The 23,686-nt window shown below is 35.1% G+C and overlaps 2 protein-coding genes across 5 annotated transcripts in view; one reads left to right on the forward strand and one right to left on the reverse strand.

Moving 5' to 3' along the window:
* TTC6 (tetratricopeptide repeat domain 6) overlaps positions 1 to 23,686 on the forward strand; it is a 172,802-nt gene that overhangs the window by 70,427 nt on the left and 78,689 nt on the right. For 3 of the 4 annotated variants that reach the window (XM_035720011.2, XM_049113068.1, XM_035720013.2), the window contains 2 exons: positions 12,983 to 13,124; positions 19,358 to 19,462. In XM_035720011.2, the coding sequence (XP_035575904.2) occupies positions 12,983 to 13,124; positions 19,358 to 19,462 (247 nt within the window). The remainder of the gene's footprint in view (positions 1 to 12,982; positions 13,125 to 19,357; positions 19,463 to 23,686) is intronic. The other variant, XM_049113069.1, reaches the window with a different exon arrangement.
* On the reverse strand, positions 22,318 to 23,008 carry LOC112657387 (prefoldin subunit 1-like). The gene has a single exon (XM_035720016.2). It carries the CDS (start codon positions 22,996 to 22,998, stop codon positions 22,630 to 22,632), a length of 369 nt encoding a protein of 122 aa, XP_035575909.1. The 5' UTR covers positions 22,999 to 23,008; the 3' UTR covers positions 22,318 to 22,629.

A 23,686-nucleotide genomic window follows, 5' to 3' on the forward strand; every position in this document is an offset into this window, starting at 1 on the left:
TCTCTTTATGGGACTGTATCTATTACACACATACACACACAAATACATATATACATTTATATGCATGTCTGTGTGTATGTGTATGTATGCCATATACATAAAAAGAGTAAGCTTTCATCGTCTCCCTACCCAGGCAACAACTTTCACCCCATTGGGGACAGTATCACCTGCCCATTGAGAATGCATATTCATGGGACGCCTGGGTGGCTCAGCAGTTAAGAGTCTGCCTTCGGCTCAGGGAGTGATCCTGGAGTCCCAGGATTGAGTCCCACATCAGGCTTCATGCATGGAGTCTGCTTCTCCCTCTGCCTGTGTCTCTGCCCCCCACCCGCTCTCTCTCTCTCTCTCTCTGTGTCTCTCATTAATAAATAAATAAAATCTTAAAAAAAAGACAATGCATATTTGTAAGTCTCTTGCTTTTCAGGAGAGCTGATAGGAATAATCCTGAAACATCATCTACTACACATCTGAGAATATTGAGAACATTAAATACTAAGTTAAATTTAAATAGAAACATTTTAAGTATTATATTTTAAATACTTCATTAAAATATGAGCATATTTTAAAGTTTCTCTTTTTTTTAAAATTTTTATTTATTTATGATAGTCACACACACATTGAGAGAGAGAGAGAGAGAGAGAGAGAGAGGCAGAGACACAGGCAGAGGGAGAAGCAGGCTCCATGCACCGGGAGCCCGACGTGGGATTCGATCCCGGGTCTCCAGGATCGCGCCCTGGGCCAAAGGCAGGCGCTAAACCGCTGCGCCACCCAGGGATCCCAAAATATGAGCATATTTTAAAAGACCACTTTTAATTACATGAGCTATCACAAAATTATTAGTAACTTACCCACTATTTTCATGGTCTATTCTGAGCTCATTTCTTCAAACTTGAGTTTTAGTAAGAATTGTAATATTTTATTGCATTCTTTCATGGTTTAAAATCATCTGGTTTCCCTGTGTTCAGTAATTACAATGAAATTCAATTTGAATTCCTAAAAGAAGGTTATTCTCATGTTTATTTTCTGTTGAGGCAAAAATATTTTTCAAGGATTTAATTTAATCTTCTACATCGAAGTCTTTTAGTTATGATTTATCAGTAAGTGTTTTGAAATTTTTGAAACAAATTAGATGTGAAGAATTTTGGAAATTTCAAAACTTCCTGCTTCTCTGGTAGAAAGTAACAGTTCTATATGACTGTTGGAATATCTTTTAAGTCTAAAGCTGCGAGTTGGAAAAAAAGACATAAATATAATCTAGTAGTGATGGAACTACTATTTTGAATAATTTCTATTGGCATTGTAAGCTAAGCAATATTTTGAGGAGTTACAGCTTCTATTAGTCATGCAAAGTGTTAAAAATACTGGTTCCTTTCCAATTCTAAATTTTTTTTTCTTCAAGTAGATCATTCTTTTTCCAAGAGAGTCAATAAATGTTCTATTTGATGATGATAATTCTTGGCAATTTGTTCCTAAGTACCAAATAAGAAGTTAATTTAAGTACTGAATATTTAATTCTCTGGCATCCATCTCTTGAGGATTACCTTGCTAAACATAGCTTAACCTTTTCAAAATATATCTGTCTGCTGAGCCTACAAGTTCGGAGAAATGTATAATTTTTTCTGCACTAATAAGTGTTCTCAAGAAAGGTAACTGTAAACACAAAATGAATCCCCTTTCATCTGGTGATTTTTTGGTTTTTCTGTGTGATGAATAGTTAACAACAAAGCATAACAACTTTTGTGGTTATATCATTTTAATGCTTTCCTAATTCTGCATATAGTAATTGTTATTTGTGGTGAACACTAAGGGTATTTAAAAATTTTTAAATTTAGATTCAATTTATTGACATATAATATGTTATTGGTTTCAGAGGTAGAGGTCAGTGATTCATCAGTTGTATATAACACCCAGTGCTCATTATATCACGTGCCTTTCTTAATGTCCATCACCCAGTTACCTGTCCCCCCATTCCTCCTCCAATAACCCTCAGCTTATTTCCTAGGATTAAGAGTCAAGGATATTTTAATGGAGTAGCATAGGTACATAGTTAAGTTTATTTAAAATAACAATATATTGTTCAAACTTACATTTATCTTGCTAAATAGCAATTTTGATGAGAACTATAAAAAATATTTCATATTGCTTATAATTTTCCCTTAAGGTTTCTGTATGCTATTTTTTAAAAAATACTTTATTTATTCACAAAAGACACAGAGACAGAGAGAGGAAGAGACATAGACAGAGGGAGAAGCAAGCTCCATGCAGGATGCCCAATATGGGACTCGATCCTGACACTCCGGGATCATGTCCTGAGCCAAAGGCAGACTCAACCACTGAGCCACCCAGGCATCCCTAAAGTTGCTGTGCTCTAAAGAGAAGTTTATAGTTGTTTAGTTAGAATTCTTAGCATGGAATTTTAGATTTGGAGTTTTAAAATAAGGTGAAACATGAAAAGTGTTTAAACACTTGGATTAGTTAACAGTTTGGTGAATAGCCCTCTAACATCCTTTGTATGTGAATTTGTTTAAACCATGTATAGAATTCTATAGACTGATTTTTCACCCAAGGTTATATGTGAACATTTAGATATTTTCATATTATTTACTAACTTAACCAAGCTACTGTGTAAGAAGATTCCAAGTGTGGACTTATTTAAACTTTTTGATGCAACTTTTCTCCAGAAAAATTATATGGACTTCTACTGCTATCAGTGATTTATGATACTGTTCATTTCCTTTCACCCTTATCAAACAATTAATTGTCTATCTTCTTGATTTTTTGTAATCTGATGAGGAAACATCTTTTTATTATTATATTTTTATTCATTTTTAGTAAGAGTGAGCACACTTTTAGATGTCTTTTTGCTATTTTTCTCCTTTTGAGAATTATCAATTCCTATTCTATTGAGTTATTTCTTCCTTATTGATTTATAAGTGTTTTTTTATTTAAAGATTTTAATTATTTGTTATAGGTAATAGATATTTTCTTTTAATTTGTTTTTTGCTTTCTAATTTTGTTTGTGGTGTTTTATGCTATCCAGAAGTTTTAATTTTATGTAATAAAAACAAGCAATCACTTCACATGTGTTCTATTCTTGTTATCATTTTTAGAAAGGGCTTTTCTATTCTTAAACATAAATGTATTTTCTCATATTTTTTCTAGTAATTTTATAGCTTTCCTTGATCCATCTGTTATTAATTTGGTAAGAATAATGAGCGTTATTTTTTCCCAAATGACAAAGCAGTTGCCTATCATTTATTCCATAAATAATCCTATTTCCTCACTAATTTGAAATGCCAACTTCTCATACCTTAAATTCCAATGTGTTACTGAGTCTATTTATGGACTTATGTTCTATTTCACTGACTTGTCTATGTAAAATTGCTTGTGTATTTTGTTGATCCACCATCAATAAAGAAAGAGTTGGCAAAAAATGCTGTCTTACAAACATTGGCTGACCTTTTCACGTCAGGTTCAACTTATAGCCAGCTTCCTGGTGGTAAGTAGTACTTAGGCTATAGATCCCAGACCTAACCCTCCACCTGGCTTCAAATTACAAGAGAAATTCTTAGTCACATTTTGAAAAGATGTGGACAGACTGTTAGTTCAGCAGCAAGTGCAACAATTGGAAAACCAAAGATTAAATGTCAGAATTTAATGTTTAATTTCATTTATTTTGTTACAAAATAATAAAAATACAACACTTTAGCAAATTTGCAAAAAAATGCAAAACAATTTGCCAAATTCAAAATCTTGCCATCCAGAGACAATACTGTTTACATTCTTAAATAGGTGATTCCAGACTTTAATCTATACAAATAAATGTCATAGAAGAAAATGGGGATAATGCTATGTACCTAATGTTTCGTAACGTGATTTCTTAAATTGTATTATAATTATCTTTTCATGTCAAGCAAGAGAGATCTGAATAATCACTTAAATCAATCAGCAAATATCTTTGTGTACCTACTGTGTGGCAGGCATAGTTACCCACTAGGGAAGCATCTGCTAGCAAGAGAAACATAATCTCTGCCCTCAGGGAATTGTGGAGATTAGCAGAAAAATAGGTGGTAGATTACTTATCCAGAATGTAACAATTAATATGCAGATGTGCAGGGTGCTGTGGAAATTTGGAAGATTTCCTGATTATCTTGGAAGGTTTGAGGAAATGATACATTGCAACCTGGAGAGTGAATCAACATCACTTGGGAACTTGTTAGAAATGCAGATATCTTGAATGTACACTGACGTTTGAGAGTCCCTGTTGTGAACAGTTAGAACTCATCTAAGAATCAGAAGTCTAGCATTGGAGAACAGGAGGAGCAGTGTTGTAATGGAGGGTGAGTAAAGGCATGAATAAGATCATGTAGGATTTTACAGATACTCTGTATGTGTGTGTGAGGGCATGTATATGGGGTCTTGGAGAGATTCTTATTCTCAGTGTACTGGGAAGTCATTGATAGAGTTTTTTGAGGAAGAATGACCTTATAAGATTTGCTATAAGATATACAGTTCTCAACTTGATTTTTTAGTAGCATTTTGCACAGTTGCACAGTTCCCTAAAATACTTTAATCTCTTGACCTTTTGGATTATACTCTTTTTTGGTTCTCTTTCTGCCTCTCAGTCTACCTTCTTCTACCTTTCTGCCTTCTTAAGTCTACTGTTGGTGTCTCCTTATCTCTTGACTTCAAAACATTGGACTGCCCAAACTTATACAGGACCTCTTTTCTCCCCTACTTACCAAAGTTTTAAATATTATTTATATGTTGATGACTATCATTTACTAAGATTCATGCAGAAGGATGTTCATTGTCCTTATAATAATTAAAAACTGGAAACAGCTTGGGTGTTTATCAATGGAAGATTTTTTTTACGGTACATCCAATGATGAGATATATTACAATCATGATTAAGAATGAGATAGTGCTCTATGTGCTGAAAGGAGGTAGAACTAAATATATAAACAGAAATATGATTATATACAATTTGTGTGTGTGTGTGTGTGTGTGTGTGTGTGGAAGGAAATTAAAGAAACTGTTGACTGTGGTCTTTTTGTTTTCATTATAAATTGTACACTAATTCCATAAAAAGTGAAACCGTACTTTGTCCTATTTTTTGCTTGCTTTATATGGTATATATTTGCCCTTTTATTTTTAACTGTTCTTAATTGTGTCACTTGTAGATTGCATAGACTGTAATGTTTTTTTTTAGCCAATCAATTTTTCTTAAGATAGGTTGGATCACCCCTTATTCATTTATTGTCATGTCAGATATACTTGATATTACTCTTGTCATCTTGCTTTATATTCTCTCCCTTTTTCTTGTTTTAGTTCTTGGCTATTTCCTATAATCTGTCATATTTGCCAATATTTATCCATGTGTTTTTTAATTTGTATTATTATCTGATATCTAATGTTATGAGATAGAAATCTGAAGCCAGCCTGCTTTTAGTTTATTTGCAAGTAATCTGTTTCTTCTCCACTCCTCCCAGATGCTTCTTGGACTTTAAATTTTGCCTTAAATAATCTCACTAGCACATATTTGGGTGTGGATTGCTTTTTAATTAATTTTCCCTAAAAAAATTTTTTTTTCCTGCTACAAAGAAAGCCCTTTTAATATGCAAATACAGCTCTTCAGTTTAGGACTTTTTCTACCTTATTTTAAATAGTATTTCCATTCTATTTATTTGGTGACTTTCTTCAGGTTTATCAATTAGCCGTATGTTGGATCTTTATTATCTATCCTCTACATTTATCATCACTTTGCTTACATTCATTTCCCAAACCTTTGTTCCATATCAATTGTTTCATTTTCTGCACTATAAATTTAAAAAATTCTTCTAACTACCATTTTAATACTGCTATAGCATTTTCTTTTTTTCTTAATTCTGTTACTGTCTTAAGAAAATCTAAGTCTTTTGTCTTATCTGAACTTTTGTTGCATGTTTCATGAAAGAATTGAAAAAATTTATTTGATAAATTTTTGTCAAGCAAGCACACTTTTTCTAACACACTTTTTTAAAAAAAAATTTTATTTATTTATTCATGAGAGACACACAGAGAGAGGCAGAGACACAGGCAGAGGGAGAAGCAGGCTCCATGCAGGAACATGATGCGGAACTCGATCCCAGGACCCCAGGATCATGCCCTAGGCCTAGGGCAGGGGCTAAACTGCTGAGCCACCCAAGGATCCCCTCAAACACACTTTTTGAGGGGCGCCTGGATAGCTCAGTTGGTTGAGCAATGCATGCTTGATTTCAGGTGAGGTCGTGGTCTCCTTGTGATGGATCCAGCCCTGAGACAAACTCCTTGCTCAGTGGGGTATCTGTTTCACTCCCCCTCACTCTGCCCCTCCCCCATTCACACAAACTCTCTCTCAAACAAATAAATCTTTAAAAAAAAATACTTTTTGAGTTGTTTAATAAATTATTTTATAAAGTATGTTCTTCCTATAACTTTTAAATGATATATTTCTTTCTTATACTTTGCAGACTCTCTTCACAGAACTCATATTTGATTTTTATGTATACTTTACAGTATACACTGCACACTTTGAATGAAGATAGGTCATTTCTGGTTGCCTAAAGTTATTACCAGATAGACTTACCTGGCATTTTCTGACTGCTCATCTTGGAGACATTAGAATACTGTGTTTAGATCTTAAGTAGGAGCACCAGAAGATACAGTTTAATATTATTGATTTAGTCATTCAGAATCCTGAAAGTTGTTGGGAGTAGGACAGACCAGGTTCTGATAATTTTGCCTCTACATATTTTCTCTGTGATTCTTAACTATTATACCTGAGGCCAGCCTTTTCCATTGGTTGTCTATAAGGCAAAGATACTTCTAGGCCTTTTTTTTCTGTGCATGTACATATATTATATATACATATATCTTATAAAAATGATATTAAAGATGTTGTTTTTGCAGTTTATATTCCTTTGAGGATTTTTATTTTGAAACTGAAATACACATGAATAATTATTTTGGCTTACTATCTCTACTACATATAGTTTACAAATTAACTATATATAGTGTGCTTACATTTCAAAGATTTTATTTGAATCTTCTAAGTATTGTGGTGATATTTGAATATGAAAAAAGAAAATGCATTGAGGTGCATTTATTATATAATTTAGCACTTTTAAAAAAGATTTCTTTATTTAAGAGCGAGAAGAAGAAGAAAGAAGAAGGGGAGGACATGAGTGGAGAGAAGGGTTGGAGGATATAGAGAGAGAATCCTCAAGCAGACTCCCCACTGAGCATGGAGCCCAACATGGGGCTTGATCCCAGGACCCTGAGATCATGACCTGAGCCAAAATCAAGGGTCAGATGCTTACCCAATTGAGCACCCAAGTGTCCCAATATAATTTAGTATTAACAACAACTTTATATAAACAGATAAAACCATTCCATTTCTCATATGAAGAAAATGTAGTTTAGAGATTAAGTGATTAGTTCTTGTATATAGGGATGATAAAAGCTAAGATTCAGACCTACATCTCTTTGGTTCTAAATATAGTTACCATTCTATCCCACTATTTTGTGAACTTGTGCAGATCCTCTCATTTTTTTCTTTTCAGGCTTCATTCTGAATACTATTCTTATCTTGTTGGAACCAATCTTGATATTAGCTAGAAAGAATCTGAGAAGCTCTAGTTGAATAGTTTGAGATATGGATATTTTATTTAACCTTGGTGTTTTATTTTTTAATATATATATTTTTTAATTTTTTAATATATTTTTAAAGATTTTATTTATTTTTTTGACAGATAGAGAGCACAAGCAGGGGGAGTGGCAAGCAGCGGGAGAGGGAGAAGCAGGCTCCCTGCTGAGCATTCCAGCACTCCAGGATCATGACGTTAGTCAAAGGCAGACACATAATTGAGCCACCCAGGCACCCCTAACCTTGATGTTTTATATTTGATCCATTGTGATGCAACATTGGAAGTAAGGCTTCTGTTTTATATTAGGGTGGAGGTTCTTATGTTGCTTGTTCCCTCTTAAGAATTGAAATCCTGGGATCCCTGGGTGGCGCAGCGGTTTAGCGCCTGCCTTTGGCCCAGGGCGCGATCCTGGAGACCCGGGATCGAATCCCACGTCGGGCTCCCGGTGCATGGAGCCTGCTTCTCCCTCTGCCTATGTCTCTGCCTCTCTCTCTCTCTCTCTCTCTGTGACTATCATAAATAAAATTAAAAAAAAAAAAAGATACAAAGTTTGAAAAAATTAAAAAAAAAAAAAAAAGAATTGAAATCCTATTTCTGAGTACAAGGCCAGAGCTGGGGCCTTGCTAACTGTGGTAGACTTCCCTGATATTAATTACTTAATTACTGAAAGCTTTCACTGAATACTACCTGGTTTTGTTTTCCCCATTACTGGTTGCCCCCCACTAGAATGTGCCATTGTCCTATGTCAGAATTTTTTGATGCCACTTCTAGTGCACCATCACCTGGTCTGTCATACTATGTTTGGAATATTGTATTCTATCTTATGCTCTATGTTTTCTTCCAATGTGGGTATCTGGAACTGACTTTCCCCCACTATGCCCCATTTCCTGCATTGTCTTCCAATGGTTAGGTCTAATCCTGACCCCACCCCCACCCCTTACTTGGCCTTGTTCCTTGGTACATAATCCAGCAATGACCTAAAATATACAAAGCACATAAGACTTGTCCTTGTCTGAGGTCTAGCTGGGGATGTGTCACAGAAGTACGTTTTAGAGCCATAAGAGATCTTAACTCTTCTCCTAGCCTAACCTTCTCATATTTATGGATGAGGAAACTGAGGATAAATTTCACCCTGAATCACAGTTGGTGTCAGAGTTAGAAGTAGAATCAATAGTAACCGCAATTAAATCCATTTTTAACAAATAACCCTTATACTTAAGTAAGCTTTAAGCATATCTAAAAAAATACAGATTGGGATGTTAGAAGTCATTTTACTATACACTATCAGTGTTTGATGAGATATTAGATTCGTGTTTTTTTCTTTTAGATGGAAATATAAGAACAGGAATTATTTGAACATTTATCTGATTTCATAACTCAGCATGTGAAAGCTAAAATTTTTTTAAAGCAAAGCAATGTCATTCCACCAGATGTCACTGTTTGCATGTAACAATGAAGTTACAGTGATTAAAAATAAAATCCCCCACTTCCGTAATCATAATTTTGTAAAAAAAGAGAAAATCTGTATAGTTATCCTCTTATTCTTCTTTAGATTTATTATTTTATTAAGCTTATATTCCCTGAATTTTTAAAAAGTATTCTAAGTGTTTATTACTTCTGCTACAAATTTTTAAGATTATACTAAAGAAAATTATTTATAATTTTCAAGAAGATGAACTCTTTAAGTCTTTTCTAGATCTAGGAGTTTTCTTTTCAAACAACATTTTTTTGTAAATTACTATTTCCTAAATTGTAGATTTAGGGGGGTTGTGAAATCAATTTAGTGGCTTACTATAAGCACTTTAAAAAACCATTGTGTGGAATAGAGTATCCTATTGCATGTAAGTACATTTTTGGCAAAACTTTTGCACATAAGCACTCATAAAATATCCCTGTATGCATTTTCTTTGAATTGTATAAAAACAGCTGTGAGCCCCATCCTGTGAATCCTCTTCTAGGTTTTTTCCCCAGGGAGCAAGATAAATTCATTAGGAAGGGATAGTAAAGGTGTGGTGGTGAGGACTTTTTTTGGTTAGAGTAATGGCAAGGAGAGCAGAAGGGTCCTGGAGGGAGAACCCTTCTCTTTGCTTCACAGGAGGTAGCTCATGTTCACTTTTATGTAACTCATAGAATATGTATGCAGAGATTTCTAAAAAGTACTCACAGCTTAGAGCAAGCTTCTCAAGCTTCTCTAATAGCAATCTACAATAAGAAATACATTTTATATCTCTGGCCCAGAGGAGACAGGGAAAGAGGTTTAACTTACTCTGAGAGAGGTGGACATGTGTCCTTCATTCAATACCCTCAATGAAAATAGCAATACTCATTGTAATATCAACCACATACTGATCATGCACTGTGTGCAAACTCATATATGTTATTTCTAAACATTTGATCCTGAAAGACCTGATTACTGTTGCTATAGATAGATGAAGAAACTGAGATGTAAGAAGGAAAAGTGATGTACCCCACATAACACAGCAAATGGCCAAAGTGGGGCTAAAATCCTGGTTTTAGCCTCATTCCAAAAGCAAGCTATTCTCACCACATCAGTGAATTTTAGCTTTCCCCTGGATAAGGACTGCCTGGAGTCTATGATAAGTGTATCAATTCCTTGGTTCTATCCCAAACCCCCTGAATTAGAATCTCTAGAGGAGGGAATCTGAGAAGCTATAGATTGACAAACTCCCAGAATACTCTAATGATCAGGTTGTTTTAGGCAAGATTTCAGTAATACAACAATGGTTTTACATTAGTGGTTTTCAAACTTCAGTGTACATCAGAATCATCTACAGGGCTAGTTAAAACACAGATGACTGGATCCATTCTGAGACTCTGATTCACTAAGTATAATGAGGGTCAAGAATTTGCATTTTCTAACAAGTTCCTATGTGATGTTAATGATGCTGGTTAGGGAGCACACTTTGAGAACCACTGTAGTACATCATACTGACCTGTGATTCTCAGTTCCCCAGGACAGAGTGTGGGACTGACTGGCTTTGGCTGTGAGACTTTTTTGCTGTGCCAAAATACAACAATGCTTATTCAGTACCTACTACATTTGCATCCACAGAAGGTAGAAAATGAATAAGAATCACTTTTCTCTTCAGACCAGTCTATGTCTACTGTGAAAAAGTTACACAGAATCAAAAATACTACATTCTATGATGAAAAATCAGGTCAAATGCAGCAGGAAAACTAGGAAGGAAAGATGAATTTATACCAGGTAGAGGGGGATTTATAAAGGTGTCATGAATGCATTGCAATCTGAAAGCCTTCTTTTCATCATTTTTATAGCTGCATTATATTGTCATTTGGTTTGCCTGTCTTCCCTACTGCCCCTTAGTAATCTTGACACCTTAGGCACCTTTAGCATAGTGAATATAGGTTGGCCAGGAGTTAGGGAAAGGAAGTAGGATTGGCAAGTAGATATTGCCCAGACTATGGAGGACCCTGAAGGCAAGGCCCAGGAGCTTGGGTTTATACAATGTGTAGTCATTAAAGTATTTGGTAGGGGGTGGCTGATGACATCCCTGGCAGGGTATATAGAATAGATTGGAGGAGAGAGATTCTAAGTGAGGAACCAGCAAAGGTGATATCTTAGCACTCAAATGAGAGAAAATGCAATGGACAGGAGAGACACTATAGAAGGAGAATGAATAGGGCAGCCCTGGTGGCTCAGCGGTTTAGCGCCTGCCTTCAGCCCAGGGTATGATCCTGGAGACCCCGGATCGAGTCCCACGTCAGGCTCCCTGCATGGAGCCTGCTTCGCCCTCTGCCTGTATCTCTGCCTCTCTATCTCTATCTCTCTGTCTCTCATGAATAAATAAACAAAATCTTAAAAAAAAAAGAAGAAGGAGAATGAACAGAACTGGGGATTCCTGCTAGGCATGAGGGAGAGGTTGGATATGAGAGATTTTTTAGTCTGAAAGGATGTTTCCTAAAGGGAAGAACTCAAGAAAGGATTATTAGCTCTTTTCTGTAGAAATTAAGAGGGAAGTAGGGAGAGTCTGGAGAAAAATTTCAAATTAGTGGATCCTAAATCATATCTAAGTGTCTGGCTGCTTGAGAGTTTTATCTCAGTAGTTCAGGAAAGCACATTAGAAGGAGGGTAATTGGGTGTTGAGTGGCAGTCTACTATATTCACCATATTGGCAGTTGAACTTTATCTTCTCTTTGAATTAAATTATTTTGACTAGTTGAGATAGGTGACTTTTCTCTGTGACTCTCCTTTGGCAAGCCATATCTCCATGAGCCTGTTTTTTTAAGAGCTGGTATGATAGGATCTGAGGGTTTCAGCATATTATTAAGTAACTTAAGTCAGTTGGGAGGCTTGTGTACTCTTAATCTTCATATTTGATGGCTCATAAAGTGATTGTTCATACAATGGTATATCAAAAAGAGGTAACATTGGTTCTAAATACTTCCATGTGAGGGATCCCTGGGTGGCTCAGTGGTTGAGCGTCTGCCTTCAGCTCAGGGTATGATTCTGGGGCCCCTGGATCGAGTCCCACATCGGGCTCCCTGCATGGAGCCTGTTTCTCCCTCTGCTTATGTCTCTGCCTCTCTCTCTGTATCTCTCATGAATAAATAAACTCTTAAAAAATACTTCCATGTGAAATTGATGTAGCTATAGTTGGTGCAGGCCCATTTTGTACTCATTTTATATTCTTTTACAGTAAGTGCAAAAATTGGTACAAATTGATACAAGATTTAATACAAATTCAATGTATTTTTAAGCAGTTTGTCAGTCAATATATTTTGCCTTCAAATTTTCATTTAGCTCATCTCTTTTGCTTAATTAAAGCTTTTGTTTATAAGTTTTGTATCTCATGTATATCCTAATATAGAGAGAGTTTGTAGCCTAGAAGGAAAGACTTAATGCCATAGTTATTTCGTTCATCCTGACATGATATATGATTCAAGAAGAGAAAGCTTTAATGTGAGAGGCAGTCCTGCCTGGGCTGATGCTTTACCTCACTCTAAGAAATGAGACCATTTCCTGTGGGCTTAGAGCGGCAAACGGCTTAGTGATCAGAAAGTTCTCTTGTAAACCAGGTTTTCACAGGTTGAATTTATTACTCCAATATAATAAGACCATCGTAAAGGTTACTACTAAAATGTATACAGAACCAAAGATAAATTATATTGAATTATTTCCCATTTCTGATTATCTCACTTCTACACGATTTCTGCCTAGGACAGTTATCAAATGCTAGTGTGTTTATATCAGCAGAGATATGAAGTGAGACTCATCAGTGAGTCTCACTCACTGATAAACAAGTTTAAAGTTTATTGTTTTTATCATACTATAGAATACTGCAAGGAATTCCTGTTGTGGATCACAATCAAGAATATGTGCCTGTCCTTCCACCACCACCAGTCGTACTTCCTGAATGGACACAAGGAACTAGACAGCGTGTTCACAAACCTTATCTACAACTCACAGGAGAGGAAGTAAGAACTTCCTTTGACTATTACTTTTCTCTAGAGTCCTCAAACTTTTTGGTTTCAGGACCCTTTTTACAATCTTAAGAATTATTGAAGATTTCAATAATTTTTATGTGGGTTTTATCTGTCTTTTTTTTTTTTTGAAGAGTTTATTTATTTATTTGTGAGAGAGACAGAGAGAGCACAAGTGGAGTGGAGGGGCAGAAGGAGAAGGAGAAGACTCCTTGCTGACCAGGGAGGCTGGAATGGGGCAAATACCTGGTAGTGAAATTATTGGATCACATGGTATTTCTATTTTTAATTTTTTGAGGAACCTCCATACTGTTTTCTGCAGTGTCTATACCAATTTACATTTTCCACCAACAGTGCACAGTGGTTCCTTTTTCTCCATGTTCTCGTCAATATTTGTTGTTTTTTGTTTTTTAATTCTAGCCATTCTGACAAGGATAAGATTATATCTTGTGGTTTTGATTTGCATTTCCCTTAATGATTAGTGAGGCTGAGCATCTTTTCATGAGGCTTTTGGATATCTGTATGTCTTCTTTGGAAAAATGTCCATTCAGATCTGCTCATTTTTTAGTTGGATTTTTTTGGTTTGTTTTTTGGTGTTGAGTTGTATAAATTATTTATATACCCAAGACCCGGAGATCATGACCTGAGCCAAAGTAAGACACTTAATTGACTGAACCACCCAGGTGCCCCCCTCCCTCTTTTTAACTGAACATGCAACTAGCACTCATCAATAAAAAGAAAGGAACTCTTGATATATACAACTACAAGGATGAGTCTTCAGAGAATTATGCTGAAAAAGCCAATTTTGAAAGATTACGTGCTGTATGGTTTCCTTATATAACATTCCTGAAGTGACAAAATTATAGAAATGGAAAACAGATTAGCTGTTTCTAGGATTTCAGGATGGGGGCATTGGATGACTGTGTCTGTAAAAGGACAACCTGAAGGATCCTTGTGGTGATGAAAATGTTTTTGACTGTATTAATGTCAATATTTGTTTGTGATATTGTACTATAGTTTTGTAAGATGTTACCTTTGAGGGAAACCGGGTAAAGGATAGATGGGATCTTTTTTATTATTTCTTAAAACTGCATGTGAATCTACAATTATCTCAAAACAAAAAAGTTCAATAAAAAATTGTCTTCATTAGAGCAAAAAAAAAAGAGCAATTAAACTTAGTTATAAAGGTAATATTGAATGATAATTTGTGTAGCTAAAAGAGAATGTATTAAGTGAAAATTCCCGCAGCTAAAAATATTTGTTGCAATTGAAATCTGAAGCCGTGTCAATGACTTTTTCATATCTTGATACATTAAAATCTATTGTTTTGCAATTTGAGTGGATTTTTTACTCATTTATGATTTTGTAACATTGTACACTGGATATTTGTTCTTCATTATGTAGATCTTCAAATGTAGATACATTTCACTATGTATATATGTAATATTAATATATCTTATTTTTAATATTATCAGAAAAATGTTTTACCATTGTGTTAGAAAGTAGAGGAGGGATAGTAGAGTATCTTCCAGGCTGAGAAGTCACTGTGAGACTGAAAAACAAAGCAAACCACTCCATACTATTCACACAGTTTTATTCAGGGTGATTACCGACAGAGGATTGGGTGCACAAATGACTCAGACACTACGCAGCTATTCTTGTCCAATCTGGACCTCAATCTGGATGGACCTTAATCCTTAGCTTTTATAGAGTGAGGGGCGTGGAGGTGAGGTCAAAGGGTAGTTATCTAAAGTGATGTCATCTGTGTACCAGTCATCTCTACTAGTTACTAAAAAGTGGAGCTTTATATGCAGCACTCCAGGGAAGATCAGAATAAGCCTTCCCACGTTCCTGTCAGGGTATACATTAACCTCCATATGGCCTGGAATATGTGGGACTGGGGGAGGTTACTGTGCAGGCCTGAATAAGATAGAGAGCCAAAGATGGAGTCAGTGTGGTCAGCACTCCTACACCTTGGGAATTTTCCAAAATTCTAATTTTTACTAAAAGCTTAATTTTTTTCATGGGCACACATGCTCTCAATGGTTTTATTGGAAATGACAGGATTTCTTCATTCATTCTCAAGAAAATGCTTTCTGTATATTAAAGTCTGAATGAACAGTTTGATGTCTGTCCTCTCAAATGAAAATGGTGGCTAATTCAGGCCACAACTCTAACAACAGCACATGTGTTTTTCCTTGAAACCACTATCCTCCTTCACTATGACCAAAGAAACACTTTATGTGTTTTCTCGTTTGGTTGCATATGTATGCTTTAAAAAAAAAAGATGTGTACTTAAAAGTGGAGATGTAATAAAATTAATTTTACCTGCTTTCTGGGGGCATTTTTAAGGTGCAGCTGCCTTGATTCATGCTAAGGTGACATCAGTTTTACTTGATTTATTTTATTTTTTTTTGGCACCATCAGTGCAAACTTCAACACAGAGGAAAGGAAAGTAGGCTCTAAATATAATTGAGGGAATAGTTTTCAAGCATGGAAAGGTATTGAAAAGGTCTTGAAAAGACTCTTGGAAAGGTCTTGAGCTCTTTAGAGTCTCAAACCACGTTTTGAAAAGTCTCGTTCATCCTTATGTTTCGCTTATATGAAGCTTAATTTACCACAAGGAACTAATTTGCATGTCTCTCTCCCTTAGTGAACAGAATGTTCTGACCTTGGCTTATCAGCATGAACAGGAGTTATTGTGTTGGGTTATAATATACATAGCAATGGTAGGGGCTGTGCAGGTGCTATTATACCAAGTCAAGCTGGTTGCTTAATGGTAATTCCATTTGCTGTGCAGTCTCTATCCTCTTAAGAACTAGCAGCTACCAACCTTGTCATTTCTAACCATTTTCCTAGTTCTTCTCTTAGAAAGTTCTGAGCATTGCTGGGGAAATCAATTTACCAGGATGAGTGTTTCGTCACTAGTTTAATTTGATAAATGCCCTCTTGACAGTGCACCTGGACTTTTCCTTGATCACAAAGTTGCTGTTTGCTTAGTGATACATTTTCCTCTCTTCCCACCTAGAGGAGTGTGTCTTGCTTAATTCTAGGGGAATGATTTTATTCTGGAGGCTTACACTGCTGGATGTCTATCTACTACATGGAAGGAATTACTGTATTGTATGTGTCCTATCATTTGAATGCCTGAAATCTTCTTAATTTCTAGGTGATCTTTGGAAGAAGAGTTGTCAGCTGATTTTAGAAGATTTTGTTCGTCTTTTAGCCAGGACTTCCTGGCTCTATGTCTGTAACAGCATAGAGTGACACAGTGTGCCCAGCAAACAGAGGACAGTGAGATGGAAACTTAATTTTGCATTTATATGGTGAACAAATTAACCTGGCAACTGCAAAATCCATTTTTCTCTAAATACTCTTTTGGTAGATAGGAAATGTGATCAAGTTTATGGAATAGTTGAAGTATATCTGATGAGAAATAAAAGTGGTCAAGACTCCGTGTCATCTTGTAATCGTGGATCTTTATTTATTGTGTTTGGGTCTTTGTGTATTATTCTAAAAAGTCTGTGTAACACCCACACTCCAGGAGATGTCACTCTTAAGGTTTCATAGTTAATGCTACAGTAATGCTTGCAAGTTGATACTTTAAAATTATATAAGGTCATTTTTCTCGTGAAAAATCTTTTTGGGGAACATGAATAGCCCAATTAAGTATTATTAAAAGTCAATAGAAATATAATTATCAATAATTATACCATGCATTCAAACAGCTGTTATTTTTAAAATCTTACCACATTTTCTTGAAGATTTTGTCATGAATGCCTGATTAGTTTTTATGCCTCCTTTTATGGAGGGGAAGAGGGAGAGGGAGAGAATCTCCAGCAGACTCTCCATTGAATGCACAGCCTGATGTGGGCTCAATCCCACAACCCTGAGATTGACCTGAGCTGAAACGAAGAGTTGGATGCTCAAAGGACTAAGCCACCCAGGCACCCCAGTGTCTCTATTTTTAAAAATAATTTTCTCTTTTATTGTTTGCTTTATTATTATTATTTATTGATAATGAACTTTATTTTGTAGAATTGTTTTAGAGTAAAGAAAAATTACAAAGGTAGTATGGAGGTTTGCCATATACTACACATCCTGTTTTCCTGTTTTCCCTATTATTAATATGATAATATTAGATTAAATAGTGGCCCCAAAGAGATATGTTCAAGTTCTAATCCACGGTACCTGTGAATGTGACCTTATTTGGAAATAACGTCTTTGCAGATATAATTCAGAATCTTGGGATGAATCCTGGATTTAGAGTGGGCCCTAAATTCAATAGGACGGGGTCCTGATAAGAGGAAAATGCCATTTGACCACACAGGGAAGAAGACCATGTGACAGTGGAGGCAGAGATTGGAATGGTGCAGCTGCAAGCTAAGGAATGTCAAGGGATGATGGCAACCACCAGAAGCTAGGAAGAGGCAAGGAAGGATTCTGCCCTCAAAGGAGCATGGGCCTTCCTACAACTTGATTTGGGACTTCTAGTCTCCAGAACAGTGAGAAAATACATTTCTGTTAGTTTAAACCACCCAGTGGTAATTTGTTAGTGAGATTTTTTTAAACACTGTTTTTAAAAAACAGGCTCACCTTTTATATTTCCTGCCCCAGTCCATAGGATAAACCATTTACACAAGAAATCACAGTTCACTTTATTGGAGAATGTGATTAGAAACCAAGATCTAGGCATTAGGTGTGCTTGTTGGTACTGGGGCATGTTGCTTCCAGGCCTTCTTAGCTGACACAGCAAGGAAATATGTATGATATACTAACTCCTGTAAATATTTCTACATGTAACCATCTGTGCCTAAATTAAGCTAAACATGAGTTCATACTGATGTCTCCAACTCTAATCCATTACCACGTGATCATCCTCCCTTGCTTTTTTCTAAACTCCTAATCCAACAGGGATAACCCTGGCTTCTACCATCTTCCATCCATTTACTTAACTCTTCAGTTCCCGTATAGAAATATCATATTTCTGTAGGATGTAACTTCACCAACTAAAGTACAGTGTTATGTACAATTTCTTTTGCCTTTACTTTTGTAAACTACATTCATTTCCAAAGCTACTAAGGTCAGCAACTTTTCCCCCTACTCCTTTCAGTGAGGTTGTTTCATATGTTTCTAATAGAATTAGATTGTTATGTTATATTCTGCATTCCATCCTGGGATTCCTCTTGATTTCCTAAATGAGTTTTTAAAATTTGCACACACAAAAGTTTCACTCTTTGTGCTCTAAAGTTCAGTAGGTTTTGACAAATGCATAATGTTATATAGCCACAATTCCAGTATCATCCAGAATAGTTTCAGCTTCCTAAAAATTCACCTATGCTTAAGTTTTATTTTGAAAAAATTTGAATAAACAATTATAGAAACCAAACTAACATACACTTGGGGAAACTTTATCAAGAATTGATGCTAACTTTTTATCACGCTTATTTCAGATTTTTTAAAATAAAAGAAAATTTAAAAATAATGAGTCCTTTTATACTTTTTTCCAATTCCATTTCTCTTCCTCCTTAACCAAGGGCAGTTACTGTTACAATTGTGATTTTTTAGTCCATTATTTTATACTTTATTAGATATATTTGTGACACTAAATAATAAATACTACAGTTCTTTGTGTTCTAGTGACATTTATATAAAGAACGCTATTTTGTATGCATCTTTCCAAAATTTGCTTATTATACTGTCAGTACTGTGCTTCTAAGATTCATCTATGGTTTATAATTTTGGGGCTTGAATAGCCTGATAGCGTTAGTTATATGCTGTTTTTATTCATCCATTTTTTCAAGTAATGGACATTTAGATCGGGCTTTGTGTTTTGCTATTTCATATGCTGTATGAACATCCTTGTGCATATCTCTTCATGCATATTAGAGATATATTAGATATATTAGATTTTTTTTAGAATATTTTTCTGCAAGTGAAATTACTGGGTTATATGGCATATACATTTTCTATTTTATTAGAAATGGCCAGCTTGCCTCCAGTGTGGTTGTACTAGTTTCCCCTCATCCTTGGCATCAGTTGGAATTGCCAACTTCACATTTCTGATAATCTGATGGATATGAAAAGTTGTCTTTCTCAGACTTTCAGAGGCTGTGGAACCAATCAAGTCACTATCTGGCCAGTTAAAACACTTCTGATGGGAGTTTGGATTTTTACATTAGAGATCATTTGTTAGTTTCTAATAGCCTTTTATTTTATTTTCAAAGGTGTCTGCTTATCCAGAATGTACAAAGTTGTTTTGGAATCCAACTTCACCCAAATTCTCTGTTCCGGTATCTATTATGAAGGAAACTCTATATTCAAAATATGAGGTAACACACAGAATGACTTTTCTCTGTTGTTGTTTATTTTTTTTTCTGTTGTTGTTTAATAATTAAATTGTATAGTGATTATGGCATGAAAGTTTACAGGACAATTGTTCTATAAATTGTCAGACAGCAATTGCCATAATTAAGAATGACTGGATGGTACTTATCCATATTACCTCACCAGTAAAGATTATTCTGTTTTCTTTTTGAAAAAATATTTTATTTGACCAAAGTTCCAAGATATAGAACTACTCAGGTTGTTTAGAAGATCTTCATGTCATTTTTGCTTGCTTTTTTAAACTGCACTTTTAGTTAATGTTAAAAAAAGCTTGACATCACCCAATACATTATGACTCTTGTTTCTTCTTCCCTTACAGAGTGTTTGCTCTCATTTTATGTTATATTGATTATTTTAAAAATTAGAAAAATCAAGAGAAGAAAACCAGTTCACCTGTTATTCTTCTGCAAGACAATAACTGCCTACCTTTTGGTCCATTTTCTTTCATCCTTAAAAATTTTTCCTTCTCCTCCTTCTTTCCTATCTCTTTCCTCCCCTTTTCTTCTTCCTTTTTAGTTTTTTCTTCTTTTTTTTAAATATATATATATATTTTAAGATTTTATTTATTTATTCATGAGAGACAGAGAGAGAGAGAGAGAGAGAGAGAGAGAGAGAGAGAAAGGCAGAGACACAGGCTGAGGGAGGAGCAGGCTCCATGCAGGGAGCCCGACGTGGGACTCGACCCTGGGTCTCCAGGATCATGCCCGGGCTGAAGGCTGAGCTAAACTGCTGAGCCACCGGGGCTGCCCTAGTTTTTTCTTCTTTAAAAAATTCTGTGATGGACATTACTGTGCATAAATTTCTAATAGTACTTAGGATTATTTTATTTGTATGGGACTTTAGGCACCTTACTAAAACTCATATCTGAAAACAATAAAACAAAATTTGAAGAAATCATAGAGAGAACTTAAGAAGGGTAATAGTGTAATAGAGTTAGAGGTAAAATTAAATTAAAAATGTCTGTCCATATATGCTGTTGCTTGAAATGGAATAATCAATTTACATCTTAGCTTCCCTGCAACCAAGGCAGGGATGGAATCACATTCATATATGACCTATTTTAAATATTAATATTGAAACATCTTTGCATTTTTTAGATTACTTGGTCATGGTGTATTATGCTTAAATATTATGTTGAATTCTGTTAGGCAATATTTTATTTTTAATATGTATTCATGGTGAAATATGTATGAAATGTCTTTTTTTATCCTTCATTGGACTCTCTTATTAGGTTTATTCTAAGTTAATTGGGTAACATTTCATTTTTAAAAATATTCTGAAATTGATATAGCATAAAAATAATCTAGAAAATTTGGAAGAACTCATGGAGACATTTGAACCATTTGGGAAGGTAATTGATAATTAGAATTTTTTATTTTCTATAATGTTACACTGTATGTTAACTAACTGGAATTTAAACAAAAACTTAAAAAATAGTCCTTTGCTTAGCTCATTGAAACTAAGCTGAGTTTAATAACCTTTCAAGTAACATCGTCCTTCATTAAGATGTAAATGTTTGCAAACATATGTACAGAAGAATATTGGAATAAATTTATGCTTAACTCATTGAAAAAAAGGAATTTTTTCTTTTCTAATGTTTGGGTTGTTCAATGTTTTTTATTTGTTTTAATTTATTTTTATTTTAATTTCAGTATAGCTAATATACAGTGTTATACTGGTTTCAAGTGTACAATAAAGTAATTTAACAATTCTATACATTACTCAGTGCTCATCATAAGCGTATTCTTTAATCTCTGCCACCTATTTCACCCATTCTCCCATTCCCCCCTCTGCATAACCATCAATTTGTTCTCTATAGTTGAATCTCTTTCCTAGTTTTTCTCTCTTTCTCTTATTTTTCCTTTGTTCATTTTGTTTCTTAAATTCCACATGAGTGAAATCATATGGTATTTGTTTTTCTCTGTCTTATTCACTTAGCATAATACTCTTTAGCTCCACCCACATTGTTGCAAATGGCAAGATTTCATTCTTTTTTATGGCTGAGTAATATTGCATTGTGTATATATATGTATATATACATAAATACATATACATATATACATATATATACACACATATATACCACATCTTTATACATTCGTCTATTGATGGACACTTGGGCTGTTTCTGTAAATTGGTTATTGTGGATAATGCTGCAACAAATATAGAGGAGAATGTAGATCTTTTTGATTTAATGTTTCAGATTCTTTGAGTAAGTACCCAGTAGTAAATACCAATTAGTGTTTCACATTCTTTGAGTAAATACCAAATGATTCATACTTGGTCATATGGTAATTCTGTTTTTAATTTAAAAAAAATCTCTATGCCCACTGTGGGGTTTAAACTCATCACCCTTAGATCAAGAGTCCTATGCTATACTGACTGACCAGTGAGGCACCCTTCTATTTTTAAGTTTTTGAGAAACCTCCAACTTGTTTTCTCCATAGTGGCTGCACCAGTTTGCATTTCTACCAACAGTGCATGAGGGTTCCTTCTTCTTGGGTTGTTCAATGTTAAGTACTTTCTCTTGAGTCAATTGGTAACATATATTCTTACAGAAAGCCATCTATTTGATTGAAATGTATAAATTATATGCAGCATTTGTAAGTCTCTCTTCAGTCTTAATCTCCATTTCTAATGTATCATTTTCTTTCCCATTTCTAATCATATTTTTGAGAATTTTTTCTTCCTAAAAAAGAATTTTTAGAAATGAACTTAATTTTTTTGTCCTCTTTTGTTTTCTTTTTCTTTTTCTTTTTTCTTTTTTTTTTTTTGGTGGGGGGAACACATGCCTTTTATTGGTCTAAGGAGCATAACTAGTTCATAGGCTTGGGCAGAGCTCCCCTATCTGTATGGCTCCCATCTCTCTCTCCTGGGAGTTTGTGACTCACCCCCAGGAAGAAAAGTGTTCTGGACAGGGGTGGCAGACAGAGCCAGGATAAAAAATACAGAACTGGGGTCTGAAAGGGTATCATGGTGAAGTAGAAAACACAGGGTTATGAGATCATCCAAATAAAAAGTCCACCCGGGCAGTAGAGAAGTTTCTCCACATGGGCCCCCACCTGCCCTTGACAGGAATGGGAGGGAGCAGGAAGCTTTGGCTGGAGATTTCCTACTGTGCCCTTCGTGCCATCAGCATCTCCCGGATGTTGTCCTCAGCTTCCTTTACACTCCGCTCCAGGTAGGATTTTTTCTGTTCTAGTTCTTTAATTTTTTCTTCTGCTATTTTCTGTTTCTCTAACAGCTGACTGTGAATTACCTCCTTGGACTGAAGAATAAACATTCTTCCTACACTTTCATACATGTTAGTCTCATCTACCAAAGTCATAATCTCTGTATCTATAAGATGTGCGTGCTTTTTCGTTGTGTTTAGCTGTTCAATCTGTATGTCTGCAAGCTTCACCTTCTGTTGAGTGTCAATAACTTTGGCTTGAAGTTCTGTGAAGGCCTTCTTCAACTCCAGATCCACGGGAGCCGCCATCTTGGTTCACTCGGTCTCTTCTCTTGTTTTCAATTACAAATGCTTTAGTCTCTGGGGACGCCTGAGTGGCTCAGCTGTTGAGCACCTGCTCAGGATGTGATCCTGGAGTCCCAGGATTGAGTCCCACATTGAGCATCCTGTATGGAGCCTGCTTCTCCTCCCTCTGTCTATGTCTCTGCCTCTCTCTGTGTCTCTAGTGAATTAATAAATAAAATCTTAAAAAAAAACCAACCCCCCAAACCCAAATGCTTTTCTCTAATTGTCAAATTACTATACTCACCCCAGTATAAACCCATATTTAATTTTTTTAGCAAAGTTTATAATGTAGGATCCCCTAGTTATTAGGAATCATGGCCTGTCAGCCAAAAAACAAAACAAAACAAAACAAAACAAAACAAAACAAAACAAAAAACAAACAAAAAAAACCAAATAAGTTCAACCTATCATCTTTGACCAAAAAAAACTTCTGGATTAATTCGATTTTTGCCCCTCTGAATTGTTGTTACTTCTCTTTCTGAAAAATTTTTGGTTGTTGGCTTCCTGCTCTCTATAGAAGGTTGACATTCCCATTGGGCATTTTTCTAATTTCTTGTGTTGGTTTACAATTTAATTAATTCATTTTTATTTTTTAAAGTAATATAAGTCCTTCATGAATTTTCTTCCATGTAAGAATTTGATCTTATTTCAT

This window comes from Canis lupus, chromosome 8 (genome assembly GCF_003254725.2).
Source record: "Canis lupus dingo isolate Sandy chromosome 8, ASM325472v2, whole genome shotgun sequence".
NCBI classification, from domain to species: domain Eukaryota; kingdom Metazoa; phylum Chordata; class Mammalia; order Carnivora; family Canidae; genus Canis; species Canis lupus.

Excerpts from the sequence above, each read along its gene's own strand:
- LOC112657387 (XM_035720016.2), bottom strand. The coding sequence starts at position 22,998 with ATGGCGGCTCCCGTGGATCTGGAGTTGAAGAAGGCCTTCACAGAACTT.